Genomic DNA, 22,625 nt, shown 5'->3' on the forward strand with positions numbered 1-22,625 from the left:
CTCTTGATAGCGGAGAGCCACTTGTCCTCATTGATTTGTTCTGTGCTTCGTAACGAGGGGCAACGCCAGAGCATATGGTCTAGGCTAGCGATGTCATTGCAGTGCCTGCAAGAACTAGTGGCATAGGTGTCGGGATAAATTTTGTGGAATAAAGCCGGGTTGGGATACGAACCTGTTTGCAATAATCTGAGGGTCAATGCCTGCGCTCTATTTAACTTCTTGTGTGGAAGGGGAAAGTCTCTCCTGCCGAGATAAAAGTGCTGCGCAATTTCGTTCTATGTGGTCGGTTGATCTCTGTTATAAAATATTTCATTGGAGAATCCTTTCTGCATGATTGGACGTTGACTAACGCCAATCCATCACTATCATCTCACCATCGAGGTACCACACGCGTCATAGTCACCATGTTGGGAACATCACCAACCAAGACGTACTTTTAGTAGAAAAAATGAATTTGCGCTTACCAGTGCTATGCTTGCGCTAAAAGGTTGCGCCATTATAGATATATCAAAGGTACCGGCCGGTACCGGCTATGTCATCTTCGGCCTTTGCAATTCAGAAAAGCATGTCCTTCGAGATTCGCTTTAATTATTTTCTCAGGCTTAGCGTCACAGGTTTGCATCCAAGAGGCGCAGAAAAAGACAAACTAGTAGTAAGTGTTATATTGCACAATTATATACATAAAATGCAATATTGCTGCAAAATTTGAGCAAGAACAGGGCAGTGGTACGCGGAAAATCCTTTTTCAACCATTTTTAGATGAAAAGCGCACGCCCCTTTATGAACTAGCAACTATGGTCTTTCTGTTCCGCGCGGAAAAAAATGAGAAAGTGCGGGAAACACATTTGGCATATGTTTGGCGGTAAGCGCGGCGCAGAGCTTGTGACTGTTTGTTGCTCGCTTTTGTGTTAAACCGTGTTATTTGAATGGAAATATTCACTTTTCCGTGCGAGTATAGCGATTGTGTTGTGCTGCGTAGGCACTGAACAGCTTGCTGCTGTGAGTGAAGGTTGTCTGTCGAACACCACCACAACGAAGACGCCAGGGAGACGCCGGAGTCGCTGCTTCTTCATGACGCCATAGATAATGGCAATTCCTCAAAATATATTGGCGTGAAAGTTGCTGCCGCATTCATTGTTACAATTATGCATAAATTCCGGGAAGACGTCAAGGATACTATACTCCAGCTCGTGAAGTCTCTCGAGTGCCCTATTTGGTAAGCAACTTGAATATTCATGTGTGAGGCAACCTTCGTTTAGCGTACGCGTTCGCGTAGCACTTCAAACGTAACAGATGCTTCTGTGATGGAAATTTTGCACTCAAAGTTCCTGTAGTAGTTTGTCAATTTGCAGTTGTAGTCTTGTGACTGAACTAATTGGGTGCCATTTGGTAATGCGCAAGTGAGCTGCCTTCCCAGTTTTTGTAGGGAGCGCGGACGCTTACCTGAACCATACAACTAACGGCAAATCGATCTCAAATCGTAAAATTTGCTGCTCAGTACTGCCTAAAGCCCTAGTGTGCACACTTCCTTAAAGTGTGTTTCGTGTTGCTCTGTCATTTACTCCGAATTGCTGTTTGACCTAGCTTTGTTTAGACCAATGCCTTGCGGTCATATGGCACTTGGAATATTTGATTGGTTGTAAGTTCTGGTTTGGTCAGCTTAAGAGAACAGGCTAATATTAGCTATATCAAGTATATAAGTTATTCAAGTATTGGCCAAATGAGCTCGTATACCATTCACACAGCCAATCACACTTAATGAAGCCTGTAATTTTAATCTAATGTGTGAGTCGAATCTTTGATAATAGCAGCTTCTTTTCAAGCACTTGCAGTTTATTTTTCAGTTTTTGTACAGCCTTCTGTATTATCGAAAACCAAGAGACACAGCCTGTGAATGTAGGTGGGGGGCAACCCCTTGTGCCGTCATAGATTTCCGTAATGCTTTCAATTTTGTGGGACGCGCTGAGATCAGCAATGATGTGAACGCTGTAATTGTGTGATCTATGTCAGTTTCTGGAAAGTGACCGTTTCCAGCTGCGACATGCAGTGGTCAATGTAGGCACCGCTGATAGACGATGTCACGTCGGTGGTAACTTAATAAATGAAAGCTTTTACATGTAGCCCTACAAAACCTAAATGGGACCAGTGCTTCGTAGTGTTTGAGCCGGGAAAATATGACTAACAAAAACATATCAACAAGGTTCTATTGTGCTTCCCAATATGCTTCTCATCTTGTAAAGTGTAGCACTGCAATATAGTAAAATGCTGTGGCAATTACATCGGTGAAACTGGTGAAGGAGGAAAGAGTAATGACGTCAAGAATGTTACCATGTTTCAAATATACAGAAAGCGCCTCTTAACACAGCTGCATCATGTGTTGGGCTAATGTTCCTATATGCTGTGGAGGAAGTTAGACTGCTTGAATTTTTATAATTACAAGCTCTGCATTGTACTGTTATATCATGTTGCCTCTTGAAATGTTTCAATGAAAGTCCTCTTCCGTGCAGAGTAGAGGGTCAAATGGGTCTGAGTAGTTCACAAAACTTTGACCCAATTAGTGTTCTCTGCAACATTTAACATACCACCTGTCAGGCAGGTGGTGGTCAAATCCTCCATTATATAAAATACTAATTCTTAATTTTTCTTTTAACCTAATAATGTGGCAAGCCATCTGCGGCAGCAGGGAGGTATCTTCAGTGCAAGCAGCACTTTTTGGACATCAGTGATGGGAATGTATCAGTCACCCAGATTGCTTAAACTGACTTGTTTGTCCCACTTGAAGCTGCAGTTTAGTGCCTTCTTGCTAATATATTAGTCAAGAATGGATAACACGCCTTGGGAACTTTGAAAGTGCATTCTGGTCATTAAAGTTGATGCCTCATTGCTATATTGATGCTTCACCTATAGCCTTAGCTGGGAGGTATAGAGGCAAACTTGTTCAGTAAAGCGCATTATTGCTGTCCAGTAGCTAGAGGGTGGTCATACTTTTTTGTACAACTGTCTTTTCTTTTTTCTTTTTCAAATGTGTAGGAAGTTGACATGGTTTTATATAGAAATACTATGCCTGTCACCTATGTCTTTATTTTCATATATCTAAGAAGACATAAATTTCTTCCTCTATAATGCAAAGACTCATGTCCACAATTTTGGCTGGTCTTACCAAGGAGTAAAATCTTGGATATTTGGTTTTAAGCTTTTCACCACCAAATTTATTGTTTAGGCAGAATATCATTGAAGAAGCCACCTTACAAAACAGCCCTAATGCTTTGTTTGCTTCCAAAAGTAATTAGCTGATTCCTTTTTTTTTTCTGCAGCCTGGAAATTCTGCGGGATCCATTGTCGACAAGCTGTCATCATCGATTCTGCAGGTGTGTGTTTCAAAATAGTGTTTCTAGAATGCAGTGAGACTGTTGTAACATGGCTGCTTTACTGTTTTTAGATTATGTCTGGAAAAAGCCCTCCAGGACAAGTACAAGATTCCATGTCCCCTTTGCAAAACTGTGGTCACAAAAAGGTACATGCAAGTCATTCTTTGTGTTTACTGTGTATTCACTGGACAGTGTTGTAACAGTTATGCACACACCTAGATCCGATCGTGTGATACTTGCAGAGGGCCTAAAAATGTTCAAGAAAAACAATAAGGCTTTGCCAAACAAAGGAAGCTACGCAGCCTTAAACAAATCATGGGAATGAAAGAAAGGCAAAAACCACATAATGTCAAGAAAAACTAAATATAAAGTGGATAATTTTGAAGGAACAGAAACTGGAACACTGTGAGGCTCTTTAAAAGCATTTTTGTGCAGCTCAAATAATTAAGAATGTCGCCTTTGGATAACTAGCACACAAAATTGTCATTGTTTTAGGAAGAAAGGTTTTTTTCCTTGTTTATTAACAGTGTAAGTAAGAGTGGGCAGGTCCAAACAGTTTTATTTGCAAAGGAAATGAGCTTCATAGCTATAAAATTATTGCATCTATATGGCTCAAATTGTTGTACATAAAATTTAGACATAAAAATAAGTGAGAAATTTATTATTTCTTTTCTATGAACCGTAGGCAAATTTAATTTTTCTGGGCTATCTTGCTAAGAAGTATCAATAGCCCCAATAATGAGTTCTAGTGTTTCGAAGGCCATAATATGCTTTACTTTTGTGCATTAGAAGTGACTACTTCAGTTGTATATTTTTAACATTTCCTTGCCTTGTTTTCTTTTACTTCGTGCAAATTTAGCTTAAATAAATGGTCACTTCTCTAAAAGAAAGGCTTGTGGTGACCCAAGACATTTTGTACAGGCTTTTCTAGAATTTCTACAGTCTAATATTTTCACGCCTAAATTACCTTGGCTTTTTTTTAGAAAACGTTTGACACATGCTATTCATCCCATTTTAGCAACGTTCTAATAAATCTCTAGTGTTGTCATGACATTGTTTAATAGCAATGAGAAAAGCATGAAAAAGGGGGTACCAGCGGAACACAAAGGACGCACACACAATGAAAAGGCATTACACACGGACAGACGCTGGAAAAACATCTGTGGCCCAATTGCCTTTGGTCAATTTTTGTTGGCAGGCAGCTGATGCTTTCCTTTAGCTGCGCACTGAGAAGGTTACCAAAATATACAAAAGTGTCAAATTGTAAAATCTTCTTGGAACTATTCACTGTGGCTGATGTAAGTACTTGACCAATGCTCTAAAAGTCTTGGCCAGCATGCTTAAGCTGCATAAGTGCTTTAGTATTACTGTGGATTTCTGAATGTGTGGCCAAGGCAGCAAGGTTGTCTCAGACATTGTTAACGCACAATTCTGATCACATCATCACATTTGGCGACTGTGGTAGCTCAATGGCTGCGGCGTTGCACTGCTGGACAGGAGATCACAGTGGCTGTGCTTGGATGGAGGGGGAATGCAAAACTGCTTGAGTACCATGTTTTGGGTGCATGGTAAAAAAATGGCTGTGGCTTAGCTAAGGTTAAGCCCAGGATGCAAAGCATACTAGCCTTTATTTTAGTTGTTGAACCACTGTTTAGCCTGGTGAACTGCTGTTGCTTGGCTATATTTGGTTCGGCTAGACGAAGAAACAACTCATGCGTTACTCTGCTTCGCCTTCAAGAGTGGAACGCGACAGCGTTCCCGTTGACCCGCCAAGGGGTGTAAGACAATGGGCTAGTAGTAGTAGTATAAAACTTTTATTTAAAAAAAAAAGAAAAAAAATCACATTCAGGTCCAGTGGGTGGGTCCCTCAGTCCAGGGCCCCACTGGCGATCGCGGCACGCCGGGCTTGGTCGAGAAGGGCCAATTGGTCCTCCCGCACCGTGCTGGCTAGCCACACCTCCCACTGCCTACTGTAGGAGTTTTGCCCCATAAGGGGTGATTGGATTTCTTGTGGCCGACTCTGGCACGACCATGTGATATGGTCAAGAGATGGCCGCCCTCCGCACCAAGGGCAAGTGAATGGGCTACGCCGCAGCGACTACGCGCCCCGCATTGGACGCGGTGAGCGTCGAGCAACGCAGCGTTCGGCGCGGCAACGAAATGTGCGCCTGAGCAAGCGACGCACGCCTGAGCCTTAGAAACAGCTCGTTTCTAAGGCAACGCCGCATTCACTAGAGGCGCTTTTGTACCGCTTTGAAGCATCGTACTCGTGGCTCACTGGTAGCGTCTCCGTCTCACACTCCGGAGACCCTGGTTCGATTCCCACCCAGCCCATCTTGCAAGAGTTGAGCCAAAGCCACCTAGAAAATCAGTCTCTGTAGCACGCCGGAACCTTCGCTTCTCATTACAACGAGCAGCTCTGTCTCCAGGAGGCATCTCACCTCGTGAGTGTTTAGCAGAGGCAAGCGCAGCTGCTTATATACCGCCGCGACGCCGCGAGCGACGGCGCGAGTTGAAGCCCCGTTTCTCCTCTGTCGTGACGTCACGGTGTCACGTGGTATTGAAGGCGACACCGCCGCGCCTGAGGAGCTGGGTTGAGCTCTCGTAATATGCTTCGCATAATAATTCCACATGGTCAAAATTAATCCAGTCCTTCACGGTGTGCCTCATAACGAGATTGGGGTTCCGGCACGTAAAGTAGTTTGATTAACTTAATTCATTCATTTTTTAATTTATTTATTTGCTTATTTATTAGTACCCTCAAAGAAAAGACAAACATTACTGAGGGGAGCAGTTTGACAATTCAGCTAGTGTGAAAATTTACAACAGCAGCAATAACAGCCAGCTTATAACAGCATTTAAAGTGTGAAAGAACAGAGAACACAAAATAACACTAAGTCGTTAGTGTTATAAATGACAAATGGTAGAGTTAAACAATGAAACATGACTACCATATAGACTCGTGTAAGGGCCTCACCAATCTAAGGGCCACAGCCCCAACTAAGCACCCCAAAATTTGGAGGAAAAAATTTCTGACAAAGAAGCAATTGTGTTTGGTGCCCCAATGCCCCCCGCACACATTGGTTAATTTTCGTGCATTGTGTACTTCCGCGTGCCGCTACTAGATGGCAAAAGCTGTGTGTTGACCTTGATGACCTTGATCTAGGGTGTGCACAAGTCGATGGCAACACTGGCACCATTTTGACCTAGAGGTTTGGTCCCGCGTAAGGGCCATACCTCGTCAAAATTGTGAAAAAAGAAATACGGCCCTTACAGAAGTCTGTACGAAATTGTGGCAATGGTAGAGGGAAAGCCATTCCAGTCATAGCATGTGCTAGCATTTAATGAATAAGGGAGGATTTTGGTTTTCCATATTACAGTGCCTACTTTATTTGTGTGATCAAGTCGTGAGGATATGTATGGAGGCGCAAGTGATGCAACTAATTGTTTGCAAGTGATGAGGGTTCTGCTCGGTGCTTGCAAGTGAAAAGGATGCTATTCACAACGAATGCGGTTCTATTCTATAAACAGAATGCATTTATACTCACTTGAACATTTAGGTGTGCCAGTGAATAGAATTTTTCATTAACATTTGAGTAAAGGGTCAGCCGCATGGTGCAGGAGAAGACTTATCAATGCTGTCATTTGCTTCATGTGCACTATTTTTGTGCACCAGAGGGAATTGAGACATATGGTAGTTTTAAAAGTGCTTTGCTACACAACCTAGTAAAATTAATGACATGTTGTCTCAAATTAAGTCAGCGTATGAGCACCGTGGTTGCTTATGAGCGCATGGTGCCTTGCTGTCTTTACTGCTTATCACACTGCAGGGCACCTAGACTGGTTTGAGTGTAATGGGCAGTAGATGTCAAGATGTAGATGTCAAGCTAAAGTTATCTAATCCTACCATTTGGTACTGGCAAACCCTTAGGTTTTTTTTTTGTCTATCTCATCTCATGCACCATCGAGTTGAGGTGCTTGCAATGTTGCTGCTGGCATTCCTTATCACGTCAGTTGTTGCGAGATTGCTGGTATCTACCAGGGTGCTGTGCTTGTATGCAACACTAAACCCTGCTATCACTTTGAACATTTGGCCTTTCAGGCAAAACTGCCAGATTTTTTTATCCCACCTTTGCACTGGAAACTTGCCTTCCTTTTTGTACACATAAAGAAATAAGCACTGGTGTTTGCCTGCTTTTGTTTTCTTCTTTGTTATTTCGTGCATGAATAATTGTAAGTTTCATATGCAGCTATGCTTCAACCTTGTTGTTGCAGGAGTCTCACACAGAGTGACCTCATAGTCAAGCTCGTTGATAAGGTGAAGCAACTGGTGTGTGCTGTCAAGAACGATGCAGGTGTGGAAGGTGAGAGTTGGCAGCTGCTACTTATAGCTAAAGGGGTAGTGAAACACTTTTCTTGAAACCTGAAAAACACACTGGGATGCTAACATATTTAAGCAACTATGTTTCTGAAGAAATTTTTGAAAGTACCTGATATGAACGGCGATGTATTTAGTGCAGTGCTTATTTTTCGCATTACACCCCCCTCCCCTGCTCAACTCATTGGTTTTCCAACGAGGCGATGCTGATGGCAGTGCCCTGCCTACAGCTCATTTGTCTTCTTTCTATGGTGTGCTTATGGTATACTTCTGAAGTTGTGTCTGACAAAAGTACCTGAGAGTGACAAAGTAGCAATGACAGGGCATACAGGATGCATTAACAACCACCACTTCCCTGTTTTCTAGATATGCAATTGTGATAGTAATGCATGGCTATGAACAATCACCCAGTGGCTGCCATCTATGGGCACTCACACTGGTTGTGATGTCATGGCTGATGTAACGTGGCAGATAAAGAGCGGAGGTTTTGGAAAGTCACAGGAGAGAGCAAGAAATCTGCTTTTATGCGAGATTGTAGACTTCCTGCTCTATGCAGTGGCAAAATAATATTTGGCTTACGTTCTCACATTGCAGCATTAAAGAGTTTCAGTGCACCTTTAAGCTGCCCTACTAAAACTTCTTGTGACTCTTCAGACAGAGCTGCAGTGGTGCAGTGTCTGCATTAGGTCAGAACACCAAGCGGCCCCGACCACCGTGATGCTGCGTTAGAGCGGTTTTGCCGCCAACTGTGCTGTTGTGGCCAAAGAGCAAAGCTCCAATTTATAATTAATTTAGCCAAAGTGAAAGTTTGTTTCTGTAGATCTTTAAATTTTTCTTAGAACTAAGTTTCAACTTAACAACTTAGGCAGTTTAACGTGCTATGGTGAGTCCCGCAGAGTGCTGCAAAATATAGTATGTAAGCAGGGCAGTGCCTGACGCATGTTTCAGAACCATGATTTATAGGGTGTGCGTGTGCCTGTAAGTTGGGTCAACTTGCAATAACTTGAACTCAGGTTATTAAAAATTTAGGTTATTGCTAACAAATCTGAAAGTTTAGTTGGCTCTCTGTACCTGCGGAGTTAACCTTAATTTCTTCTTGCGTCTTCCATTTTCATTGTCCTATTCCAGGAAACATGTCGGTCATTTTGGGTGAAGCAAAAGGGAAGAAGGCCAGTTAAAACATTATCGACCATTCCTGTGTCACTTAGAAAAGGGAGCGGTGACTAATATATGAGGTGTCATCTCATGGGGTAGCAGTGGTATGGCACCACATGTCCTAAGGCCTCAGCGTCAAAAAGGAGCACAGCTATCAGCATTCTTTGGTGCTAGTGTCTATTAAATATTGCTTACCATCCCAGTTGTTCAATGAATGTAATTACTTTTATGGAATTTGCACTAGAGTGTTAAATAATACTTTTAAAAAAATATACGGGGCAGTAAATCTACTGTGTTATCCTTCTTTGCATCTTCAGTCACATCACCAAAGGGCCAGCTAGAATCGGCAGACACATCGCTGGAGCAGCCTTCAGTCCTTTCATCTGTCCAGAAAGCGGTGACATCGTGCAAGAGTTCCCTGACATTTGTGAGTTTCCCTTTGGTTCAGATCCCCCACTATTTGTATGGCATGTACGAAGCTTATGTTTTGCAAATAGAGTGGACTCCTCATGAGACATAATCGTAATGTAATTGTAAGCATATTCGCAGTTATTGACAGTTTTTGCTGGCACTCAGTGGCCCCATCCTGTAGTTAATTATTCACTTCTCAATATCGTTGTTCTTGGGAAGGAGGCTTGAATGTTCACTCTTCAGAATTTGAATTTGCTAGAAGCTCTCTTACCTGCCACGGTGTGACGTGTAGTCGCGCATCAGGTCAGAGTTTCAGTTCTTGGCCTTGGCAGCTGTATTTCAATGGGGGTGGAATGAAAAAACACTTGTGTGCTTAGCTTTAAGACTTAGATGTGCATAAATTTATAACCCCACATGGCTGAAATCGATTTGAAACCCCCATCTATGGCATCTCCCACAAACCCGTGGGTTGGTTTTAGATGTCAGAGGCCCATGATTTGATTTGATTAGAACAGTTTGTCTTGCTTTGTTCTCTCCCCCCCTGTGTTATAGGTGGATGCTTACCCAGTAACTGCAATATGAAACCTGCTTTGCTACATTACACAAATAACCATGTCATCCTCCACTGCATCCACTCAAAGCAACTGCTGTTCCTAATGTGATTATTTAGTTTAGGCAGACATCAAAGGCAAACATTGAATCTTGAGAATGTTAAATTACAGCTTTAGAAACCTTGCATTGTTTGTTTTATAGGGATTATTAGGTCTCAGTGGGGATTGCCCAAAATACTGCATTACTAGCACAGCTAAAACACAAAATAGCAAAATAGTGGCCTTAAAATAGGCAGAAAGGGAGTTTTAACACCCGTAGTGCTGGTTATAAGTGAATTTCGCCTTTGTGTGGCTCCATGGCAGTGCGAGTTTCACATGATAGTGTAGCATTACAGCAGCGTGCTCCTTGCTGCCGTGAAACCACATCTGACAGGAGTACTGACATCATGGTCTCATAGTGACGTTGCGCCATCGGTGAGTAGAACGGCGTCCGCAGACGGCGCTACGGCTTTTCTGCGCAAAACACAAACGCGCGGCCAGAAACAGAGCCAAGACAGAGCCGACAGCAGAGCGAAAGCGGGAGTATGGTGGCTAGCGGAAGGAGAAACGAATTACGTCCCACATTACGTCCCATGGCACACGGAGAGTCCGTTTTCGTTAAACTATAGGCTACGGCGAGCTCGCAGCGTGGTCGGCGTGGTCTGTGAGAAGTGACGAGCCTTTTCGCACTCGCAACAGGGCATAAAAAAGTGCGAATCGACGCAAAACTCGGCCTAGAAACGTGCTTCGCCACAGCCGACCCAGATGTCGTTTCCCGCACCGCCACCAGGCGCCGCTACTATACCTCAAGCTCCAGCACAAGACGCCCATAAGCTGGTACTTCATTCTATGACGCAAACTTCGACGCTCGTCGCAATGGACCCTGACACCGACAGATTGGCTCGCGATGGTGGGCTCAACTTCAGCGATTTGAGCACCGACGAGCGCGACCTGCTGCTGAGAGCTCGCACTGCCGGCGTCGTTGCGTACTACGACGGCGGTCTCAACACCGACTCTCCGGAGCGGGAAAGCAACGAGGGCTTCCCACGACATCACATGGACGTGGCATTCTCGCTGCTTGTTCCAAATGAAAGTTTCGCGAGCCAGCAGAACCCTCACAGCACGACGCGATAACGAAAGTACTGAAACTCCAAAGCGTGCGCGGCGCAGAGTCGAGCGCGCAGAGTCGAGTGAAAACGAAACCTTTCGAACACCCATATTACTGAAGGGTAACGTCAAATTGTTATTTTTTCTTAGAATCAAATAGACGTAGACAAGCAGCATTTTTTCCCATCTTATAATCGAATGAAATGATATTTTTAATACGAGTAGTTGAGTATTAGTAACACAAATTATGAGGAGTCCTTTCGTCATCAGGCTAGTACCGGAATGCCGCTGGGGGGTCTCAAATCGTGTCATGCATTTACCTCAATTTCTCGGTTACTAAAGCTCTGTTCTCGATTAAATTCACGCCTTAGATGTTCTAGAACATTGCTCTACCACTTTAACTTGAGTTTCTGGTGTCCCTTTAAATTCGTTATTATTTTTGTTATTAAATGTTTGTGCAAGCCACCTCAGGTCTTGTGCTTCGAGACCAATTTTAGTATTGATTTTAAATACCTTATAAGTGTTTCCTAATATTCGTATTCGCTGAGTGCAGTCTCACGAGTGAAAATGGGTTGTGCAGTTTCTACAACTTCAAAAATATGTGTCACTGCTTTTGTAAAATAAGACACCATTCTCTGTCAATTTCAAAATACTACAATCACTTGTCTTCTTCCATCAGGGCTCACGTCCAACGACCAAAAGGGCATTTGTTGTGCATACTGGTAAGCTCATTTTTTCCCACATTTTGATTGTATGTACAGCCGAACTTTGCTATAATGAACACGGATATAATGAATTATCAGATATCAATGAAGTCATACAGTAGAACCTCATTCATACATTTTAGAAAAAAGTGTGCGTGGAAAAACATACTACAGTGAAACCTCGTTAAACCATAGTTGGCCGTAGCTCAGAATAACTACATACTAAATGGTAGTACTGTTTGACTGAAATAGCAGGAGATCGCCCACTTACCTGCCGAAAACGGAACTCAGAGAGAGTGCGATGAAAGGGAAAAAGGTATGCAGTATTTATTCACTTCGCGCAACAAAAGTGTTATTTTTATTTGATGCCGCAGCGGCCTAGCACGACTACAGCGGCCTCAAACTTACTGAAGCTGCGTACCAGCTTTTCAGCCAGCCCCCTCTTCTCGGCAAACACTCGCATGGCAGATTCCTCGTTGGCATTACATATTCTCCGTGCACGCGCGCAGTAGTGCTGCAGAAGTCTCGGGGGCACATTTTCATTGCTGGGTGCCGGAGTTTGGAATACTTTTCGTTTGGAATAGTGTTACGTTATCGCGCCCCTGTTCTCGTTGCGACGATTGCATTCATTAGGCTGACGTAACGCCTAGCTTTTGCCACTGTCGGGCCTGAATCGCCCGTGCTGTCGCTTTCCGTGTCGTCCTTATCACTGTCGCTAGGCGACATTTCGGGAACAACTCAGGCAGCGATAACGAAAAGTCGAACCTCATAGCCGACATGTCTTCGCGATCGCAGCAGCGCTGCCGAGCAACTTCTTCGCATTCCAAATGCGATGCACCATAGTCAACAGCAGATCCTTGTCGCGTGCCAGCGCCGACTTCGCGTCACGTTCGATAGCACGGACGATGTCTAATTTTTCTTCTATGCTGAGCACCTGGCGTCTTTTTTATCCAAGCTGCCGAATGATGCGAGTCCTCGCTTGCACGACGCCATAAAGCTCTCTGGCACGGCGTCGAAATGATTGTGACGTTGATGTGGCTTCACGTGCAAACGCACAGGGTGCTTGGAGGCCGTTGTTCCGATCTCTGAGGCTTGTTCTGCTGGGCCGCCGATGGAGACGATGCACCGCCGTGCATAGAGTTTCTCACTACATTACCTAGAGGGAAATCTTGCGCTGCTGCGGTGTGGTATGCATGGGAATGCCGGTATATTGTCACTTCGGATTGGCATCGTTCTCGGAGAGACAGGACACCTTGAAGACACGCTTGGCAAGTACCGTTCCGTCTGTCACAATGATTCATTTTCTACTAAAACAGCACGTGAAGAGCTGTTTTAGTTTTATTATTATGCGAAAACATATTTTGTTTATCTATGAGAACTTGTTATTGCCTGTACGACTATATCTTGCTTAAAAAGTATCAGCGGGCCGCTAAAGTTGTAGGACAGACGGCAAGGTTCGCGTTTGAAACAGGTGGTCGTCTGTTCTTGCTTTTCTTCGCCTGGTCATGCCATTGTAGGTGAGTAAAGATGTAATATGCGTGAGTAGAAACATTTTATGAAGATTTTACTTTGAAAATGCGTTATTTGTGTAGCCATATCCACGTTTTAGACGAAGCCTCTTACAACACCAGCCAACACGAGCCTCGTAGACACATATACCGTCATTCCCATGACAGCACAGTGCCTCCTTAAGAAACTCCTATAGAAGGTGGCGCCAGATTTCCCTCTAGGTGTTATTGTGAGAAACTCTATGCTGCTGTCTTTGCGCGACCAAAAGTTGAAACGCTACGTTTTAACTGATGCGTATGCAATAAGCTGGTACGGTTTATGTGGATACAAAACACATGTTCAATGGCCGCTGAGTCGGGGATTTGACTTTACTGCTTTTAAAACGAAACTACTGTTTAAGCTGGTACGGTTTAACGAGGTTTTACTGTAACCGCGAAAATGTACAATCCGAAGTCACTAAAAAATTTGGCAGACTCGACTGTAGTTGACATTTACCTAAGGCGAAGTATTCCCTGAATCATTGCGGCACGAGACATCGATGCGCGCTGTACTGGTGGGGCCCAAGCAACTCGAGATTCACATTGTAATTTTTCCTGCTTTGGCAAGCTTATGTTTGCGCTCCTCAAATTTGGCCTGCATCAGCAGCTTTTTTGGCCAAGGAATTTTTGTGATAAGCTTGGACATGTTCATTCAGCGCAAATCGTTGCAGCACGAGATGCCGATGCATGTCGAGCTAGTGAGGCCAGAGCAGCCCAATGCGAGCATTGTTGTTTGTTTATGGTGTGACAGTCTGAAATGAAATCGAGCTGTTGGGCTTTGCCGGAATACAAACCCGCCAGAGTGAAGCATGATGCTCACTTTGTAGCTTTGTCATGGTAGCTGCGGCAGCAGAAGGCTACTGTTCTCGATAGTGTGGACTTCGCACCTTTTCTTGTTTACATGGGATCAAGCAGCTGGAAAACATATCATGCGATCGCAATTTGGCAGTGTACTGAACGTTAGTGCCAAAAGATTGTGTTTTCTGAGAACCTATCAACCGGCAAAAACAAGGATAATTGTATTGACTAATTCTTGATGCGATTGGCAACCTTTAATGGCCCCAGATGTTTTAAGCCCGTCTCCTATCTACTCTATCCTCTTATGCCAATGCAGTGTACAAAGTTGTCTACCAGCTCGGGCCACTGCTTGTGTGCTCGTGGTGGTACCATCATCACTCAAGCTTAGTCGTCTGACTCTCGTCGTGACTTCCTCATCATGCCTTCTATACCGACCCAGTGGTCCAATTTCTAAATGGCTTGGTCCACTGTGTATGTGCTCGTAATCATTGCATCGTCGTCATTCCAGCTTTGTCATGTGACTTATATCGTACCGTTCTTGCCCTGCTATCGTCATCAGACAATCATCATGCATTCGTAGTCATACCATCATCATGATTCCATTAGCGCTTTTCCATCGTCGCCACTCCAGCTTCATCCAACTTTCATCATTTCGTTGTTGCACAATTGTTACCGTACAGTCATCGGGATACAATTGTTGTGATGCCATCTTCCTCTTATGGTTGTCGTCATCCCATTGTTTTCATACAATTGCCATGCCATCGTTGTCATTGCCTTCTCATTACACAGTCGCCATGATGCGCTCATTGTCATAGGCTTGCCCTGATGCTGTCGTGGTCCTTCCATCTTCGTCAATTGAACTTCGTAGTCTGACTCTTGCAGTCATCACACAATCGTCGTCATACCATTGTAATAATGTTGTTCACATTATTACGCTGTCGTTGTACCATTGTTATCACTTCAGAGACGTTGTCCCATTGTCGTCGTACATCAGTGATGTCCAAGGCATTTGTTATGTTGGACTCTTGAAGGCACATGCAACACTGTCATTGAGCAGTAAGTGATGTGCACTGGGCACTGTAGGTTTGGTGATCACTCTATGTAGCTGGACAGTCTCGAGTTACTGCTGGTCATTCACACATTATCACTTTCCTGTCCGCGCCTATTCCCATTGATAACCCGCTATCTATGGTTGCAAATGCAAAATTTTTTTTGCCGTTTTCAGAGTGCTCTCGGACAGCTAGCGGCATTTATTGCATTATTTAGGAACTATTTAGTGAGTTTCGATTTTCTTTTTTCCGCTGCGTGCGAATATTGAAAGTGCCTCCGGAGAAGGGACATGGTGGGGGGGATAAGTGCTCGCAATTTCTAAGATGCATCGTGCATGGAAGCATTGCATTTCTACCAATTGTAATGCATCTGCACGCAAGGTTTTGTACTTCAGAAGCAGCGCTGATGCGGAAGACAGCTTTGGCTTGTCAGATTTCATAACGCAGTTTCACTTTTTACTCTGAACCGCTTTAAAGCTGCCATGCATTGATAAAAACATATGCTGCATATTCTAAAGGTCACAGTTCTTACCTGCAGGGTGTTAACATCCTTCACTCTAGATTATTTGCTGGCGGCCATACGGGGAGTCAAGTTTCACAGGAAAAAAAGGCTGGGAGTCGACTTCAGCATTGTGCTAGAGCTAATCACTAGGGTTAATTATTTTCCTTTGTATTGCAAGAACTTTTTTTCCCTAGAAAGGTATATTCTGGTATATTGCACGGGTCCTCTACGTTGAAAATATGTATATTCTGAATTGTTTTTAAAGGTTTTTCAGTGTGAAAGCAACAATGACGTTTTGATATCTTCTTTTTTTTTTCTAAAAAGTAAATCTTTTCAAATTCTTTTGAATAAACATGTTATTTGGAACTAGCACTTTCGGAAAGAAAATTTCTTCTTCTTCAATTTGATACTATACACTTTAGTACCAAGCATGCTCTGTAATTGAAAAAAAAGCTTTTACTAGACTACCGAAGAGCTGCTGCTTTTCCCGCGGGCAGGAAGGTGCTAATTGCTTATGGGCTCAGTACTTAAAAGTGATGGCCTCCTGTCTAGCGCAGCTTCAGGATTTTTGTGCCCCGATCACATACTGTGATGACCAACGAGACCTCTCTTCTACACTGCTGATTCGTCCCAGCAGGTAGCTGTTACTCTGCCACTGTTTTACTACAAAAAGCTTAACATCATCTGCTTTTGCAGTTGCAACTTCCAATGAAAAGAGGAGCATTTCTGGCTTCTCATACACAAGCGAATTCAACTGTTTTTACAGTGAATTGTAACTGCTTTTACCGGCACAACTTGTGCATGATGCTTCTGAAGAAATTCTGCCATGGTGTCTTCAAGTTCATTATGAACAGTGTAGCTGCTGCAGAAGGGCTTTTTCAATCAGAATCAACAGTTAACGTCATTTCATTTTCTGTTCCTGGAAAGCCGCCACGGTTGCTTAGTGGCCATGGTGTTGTGCTGCTAAACACGAGGTCGCGGGATTGAATCCCGGCCACGGCAGCAGCATTTCGATGGGGGCAAAATGCGAAAACACCTGTGTACTTAAATTAAGGTACACGTTAAGAAACCCCAGGTGGTCTAAATTTTCGGAGTCCCCCACTACGGCGTGCCTCATAATCAGATTGTGGTTTTGTCACGAAAAACCCCATAATTTTTTTTCTGTTCCCGGGAGCATTAAAACGATGCAGTGTCACCATGCTCCCATTTACTTATATGTATTCTCTCACACTGTTTTCTGATGTACAGCCTTAAAGTCAAGCCCAGGACTTGCAATTTTGCACTCTGAGAGAGTAGTAAAGCACTGCCAGTAGTCGGCACTCATATACTGCTGGTAAATAAATTCAGGGCAGGGCCGTAGGAATTGCTGAAGTCAGTCGTCCTTTTTCTCATTGTAGTAATACAGCATTTGAAGTGCCAAAGACCTCTATATAAAGTGAGGGGGTACATTTCACTAAACTTACTTAACCTAGATTCCAGTTTTTATGGTAGCTTGCAAATTTGTCTCATCGTTATTGCACGTTTCAGCACATTCTTAGTCCTTACGCTTCGCTGCTCTGTAACAATATATATCCATTGTAGTTTGGCAAGTACGCAAGATAACAAAAGCATACATGATAACTAAGGTTCAGCGTTCTTGATTCCTAGAATTCAGCATACCTTTAAAGTGCATCTTATAGGTACCCGTTCATGCAGCAAGCAAACGCGAATTGCATCGGGGACGAAAGACGCAAGAGTGGAGAAATAGGTGGGTGGAGAAATGGGGTGCAGTGAAACCATGAGGTGGAAAGCAAAGAAGGAGGGTATCGTGAAAGCATGAGAAGAAAAGTGTAGTGTGGCGACAATGGCTACGTGATGGCGTCGGAGTATCGTGCGTCATCTGGAAAGTCTGTCTGCGGCGGCTGCTGTGAATCATGCCCACGTGTCCCCCATGCGCTGCCTCTCACAATCTCCATATTAGCAAGGCAGTCATGCCAGACTTTGCTCTGTTTGCAATGCGCTGCATGAGACAGATTGTCCGTGCCAGCCAATATCTCGCAAAATGAAAACACCTACAGAGCCGTGCTCTAATTTAGCATTAGGGAGTATCGTAATCGTCGGTGAATTTTTTGTTCTTATTGCCAACAGAAAATTCTTCTTTCTTTTTTTCATGTTTAATTTTTCATGTCAAGCTCACTGTTCCCCCCCTCCCCCCTTGTGAACATTTGTTCCACTAATTTTGCAGACAGTAGAACATGTATGTGACTACAGCTTCTGCTCTTCAACACTGTAGTCGTAACTATGTAACCAATACTCAAATAATAGTTTCCGAGAAGCAGTTTAGCAAGGGCACAGCGCTGTATGACCATGTGACTATTCAGGATTTCAAAGTGAGTGTATTTGATATCCAAACACAAATAGAATGAGACTTTATTTGAAACATTATGCAGGTAATAGCTTCATCAAATAATTAGAAAAATGGCTACGGATACCGAAAATTACGGTAATATCAGTGAACTTGTTCATCCACTGTAATTACAGCAGCACAAAGATTGCAGCGAACCAGAAGGCTCCCATGACTCTGTATACCCCCCACTTATCATTATTCTTTTTTGTTGCATTGCTGGCAAAACGGACACAGATAATAAATAGATTAGAGATCACGTCATCATCATCACATGCAGTGCTCGGCAGTATTGAAGATACATGTATCTTAGATACTATCTTAGATACTCTTTGGATATCTTGTATCTGTATTATGATACGTCTGCAAGACGTGCATCAGCATCTGTATTTCAGGTACATGAAAGAATGTATCTTGTATCTTAAGATACAAGATACTGGCTATTACAACATCACCATGCGAAACTATAAATGTTGGCTTAACCCCATTTCTCAAGCTGATACTGCTGCCATTAAGCTACCTGAATAAATGAATATGTCGCTAATGAATGCTTTAGACCAGCACACAAGTAGAATATGAGAGGTCATTTCAACTTTGTGTTCTCTGTATACACAATGCGTCATAAAAAATATCACTACCAGTGTTGTTGCTGCTCAGCACCTGTCTGGTGATCCGATATTGCGTAAACGGCAATGCATTTATGGACAACATAAAACTCTGTAGTGATATTTACACCATGGTGCAGAGGCTTCTTATTGAGGTTTGTGGCATGCTAGCTGGTCGGCAAGCTGAGCAGCGACTCCCATCACAAAAGTGACAAGCGAAACCGCTGACAGCGCAGCGTATCAAAAGCTTTCCCGATAAGCAGCTATAGCAGCCCCAATAAATTGTTTCAGAATGAAAATATACGTTGAGCGAGAAAGACACATTTTAAGATACATTTTAAGACACATTTAAGGCATAGATTTAAGATAAGGTTGGTCGGAGTTCAGAAATTTGCAAGCAAAAATGTTTCTGCATATGGATTTGCTGCTCTATTAATTATATAGATCTATAATAAGAAATTTGCAAATTTATCGAAGTATCTTAAGATAGAAATAGAAAGTATCTCATCGGATATTATAATTGTGGTAGTACTACTTGGTATTTGTATCTCAAATACTTGTTGCCCGAGTATCTTGTGTCATATCATGGTACAATTGCGGAGTATCTTTGCCGAGCCCTGATCACATGTGATGTAAAACGAATTTGTATCAACTTGCCCACTTTTCTCTCCTTTTCAGCACGCTTCTCGTTACGCTTTCTTATAGCAAGCATCACGACTGATAAGAAAGTTATCTCAAAAGAGCATGGAAAAAGAAACAATTTTTTTCTTAGTGCAGTAACTTTGGTTCATGAACTTTTGTTGTTGCGACTCATTCTCACTCTTTCATGGTGTCCTCTTTTTACTTCAGATGCAGACATTGTTGGTGCTGTTAGCAAAAAGCCACGGTCTACTTCCACTACTGTGTAAGCTTTTCATGCTTTTTTTTTTATAGTAAAATGCATTACTCCATTTTCATAATCAAAAAGCAGTGTTTGCACCAAATGTTTGCTTGTGCTGTAAAACCTTGTTGCTGTGTTCCCCTTTCATATGTCCATGGCAAGGAACATAGTGAATGCTACATTCAAGGCAAATGCTTTGAATAATGTGTTCACAGATAGAAGTCTTAACACAACATACAATTGCTGCATACTCAAGAACTCAGCTATGTTGTTTATCAAACTCCATATCTCCTAATGTTTAGTCCTATCCACAAATAGACTGGAATGAGATTGGAAATAGCTTTCTGGGAGTGAAGCTTTGACGCCAGAGTTGAGCCTTGTTATAGAGAAATGGGTTATAGTGAACTAATGGACTTAACAAAGCACTTGTATAGCTCCTTAAATTCTATGTAAATGCAAGCATTTAAAACTAATTTTAACCAATAAGAAATATTGCTTGGAAGCCGCCATAACAACTTAGTTCAGAATAAAAATTTACTGATAAGTCTGCACCAATTAGGCCAAAATCTGGTGGGATGTAATGCTGCTAGTAACTCGCCTGAAGCAGCAGTTCAAAAGTCTTGCACACTTTTAGGAACATAGGCTATGCACCAAACTGGCTGCACTGCCAAGTCTGCGGCAATGCCTCTGAGATCTGGTGGCACATCAAACCTGCCTTGGCCATGTGCTGAAGGTCTCGGAGGCCATGGAGGGACTGCACCTGCTTGTGTAGTCTATGCCATAGAGTTTCTTACAATAATTACTAGATGGAACTCTGCCGCTAGTGTCTACGGAAGTTGCAAAAAGAACGGCTGTACCAGCATGGGAATTATAGGAAGTACATGGATTTGCTTAGACTTCGTCTTTTTGGCTTCAAAAGGCTTTGTGACTTTGTAGACCAGTCATTTTCAATAATGTACTGTGTAGTAAATGATTAAACAAACATCATTAAAATTGTCCGACGGCAGGATTTGAACACAGGAACCCTAGAACAGATGCCTGATATTGAAACGATTAAGCCACGAATGCATGTAACGACACGCAAGTGCAACGCCCTTATGAATTTATCACGGGCATGTCATTGCCTTGAGACGCTTGGTGCGTTTCGATTTGGCCACCTGGACAAGCTCAGTCGTTGCAATTAATAGCAATTGTGCATGTTGGCGGCGTCTTCTGCACTTCGAAGAGTATATATTATGCTGAAATTTAGAACAATAAGATTTATATAGTGTAATATACAAAGCCACAAGAACGTATGAATCCATAAGCACGAAGATCAGATGAATCCATGTACAGTCGAACCCGGCTATGTCGAACTCGCAAAAAAACGCCGATCAGTTCGATATAGAGCATAATTCGATGTAAGCCTGCTGAATAATTGGATGTCATAAAAGCACATATAATTAATGAAACCACTTTATTGATGAAACTAGCTTAGTTTCGCATGAAATAGTCCTGCATTTCTTTCTGCTTGGGCAATTTTGCTGCCTGCGACGCACGCACTTCTCCACATTGTCTAAGGAGTCGGGAGCAGCTGAGGCCGCAACCTTCTGCATTCGTGCAGAAGCACGGGACTAGTGCGAGCGCACCAATCACTTCGGAGGATGTAGGCACAGGACCGTTGTTGATTCCTCATTGTGCCCACTTTCACTTGTGCTCGGTACGATGTAGTCTTCGTTTTCGGGCTCTCCCGTGGTCGTGACACTATCATTTGCACTCACAAACTCGTCCACTGTTGCTTTGTCAACAGCTTTCGGAAATTCTGACAGCTCGTTCCAAGTTTCGGCAACACCGGCAATGGCTGCGTCGCATTCACCAGAATTTACGGTCGACACCGAGCACGCGGAAGCCGGCACGGCTGAAGCAATTTCGGATGAACCACTCGTACACGGCCGTGCGCCATGAGCACCGGGGCGAGAGTTTGGACTCTTTAGCCCTAATTTCCCCCTTATTTTTCAAGATCGTCCTGAGAGTTCCTCGGAATCATTCACGCTGCGGGGACACATCCGACTTCTCACCGCATTCGACCCGATTTATGATTTCGAGCTTCACGACGAAAGGCAAATTCTGACGCTTAATTACGGCAACACTGTGGGATAAGGCCCACAAGGCACTCACACAATGTACAACATGATGGACAAGAAAAGCGCTAAGACAACTTGCACTTTCGCCATTTTGCGCGACGAGGGCACAAGAGCCTCTGATTGGCTGTCTGAGCAAGCGCTGCGGGCGCGCCAGGATCATTTTTTGCAGGGTGGTGTCAACGCACGGCCTACTGTATAAACCCTTATGCAGTAGGTCATGCGTCGACGGCTCGTCCGAAGCAGCGCAGTCACAATGGAGAGAGCGGTCGCGCAGCGGTCGCGCACAATGGAGAGAGCGGTCGAGCGGAGAGCAGCCGCGCTGTTGGGTTTCCCCACAACCGCAAGGGAAAGCCAACTTTTGGGGGCACTTTTCCGCCGCTTGATGTTTGATATATCGGGAGTCGCTGCCATTTTTGTTCGATGTAATTTTTGCTATACAGTCGACTCCCGTTAATACGAAGTTCACGGAGACCGCAAAAAACTTCGAATTAAACGAACTTCCAATTAAGCACAAAACACAAAAAACAGCACTTTATTTGTGGCGAAATCGAGTATTTTCTCTAAGAAAAATAGTCGGTCATCTTTCTTTGCTTCTTCTTGCCGAATCGCACTGCTGAAAGCAAGTTCTGCAGGCTGTAGATGTGGCGGAACGCTTCTTCCGCGTTACCTTCAGCGGCAAAGAAGTGCTCCGCGAGAGCAAGGCCCGCAGCTACATCGGCAGCCTTAGGTTGCGGCTCGCCTTCAACGTCATCGTCGCTTTCCTGGGTCGCTTCCTGGGGCCGAATAATCTCTACAATTTCGCTATCCGTCAGCGCACCGCACGTTTCGACTGCCTTGTCTACGGCGACGTAATCTTCAAAATTGACGTCCCCGAGAGCATCACCAAAATCAGTGCCGCCAAGCTTGCTTGTTGACGCTTCCTCTGCTGAAATTTCAGAGGCATCCTCCGAAGAAGCTGCCACAAAACCGCAAGCCCTGAAGCAGTTTGCGATTGTTTCTTGCTTCACACGATCCCATGCTCGCGC

General features: G+C 43.6%; 1 protein-coding gene across 1 annotated transcript in view; it reads left to right on the forward strand.

Moving 5' to 3' along the window:
- Positions 1-806: 806 nt before the first annotated feature.
- LOC135900392 (uncharacterized) overlaps positions 807-22,625 on the forward strand; it is a 68,260-nt gene continuing 46,441 nt past the window's right edge. Inside the window, exons 1-7 of the mRNA XM_065429882.2 lie at positions 807-1,216; positions 3,315-3,368; positions 3,440-3,514; positions 7,644-7,732; positions 9,219-9,328; positions 11,689-11,731; positions 19,447-19,501. Of these exons, the coding sequence (XP_065285954.1) occupies positions 1,146-1,216; positions 3,315-3,368; positions 3,440-3,514; positions 7,644-7,732; positions 9,219-9,328; positions 11,689-11,731; positions 19,447-19,501 (497 nt within the window). The 5' untranslated portion in view covers positions 807-1,145. The remainder of the gene's footprint in view (positions 1,217-3,314; positions 3,369-3,439; positions 3,515-7,643; positions 7,733-9,218; positions 9,329-11,688; positions 11,732-19,446; positions 19,502-22,625) is intronic.

Source organism: Dermacentor albipictus, chromosome 1, assembly GCF_038994185.2.
Source record: "Dermacentor albipictus isolate Rhodes 1998 colony chromosome 1, USDA_Dalb.pri_finalv2, whole genome shotgun sequence".
Classification (NCBI taxonomy): domain Eukaryota; kingdom Metazoa; phylum Arthropoda; class Arachnida; order Ixodida; family Ixodidae; genus Dermacentor; species Dermacentor albipictus.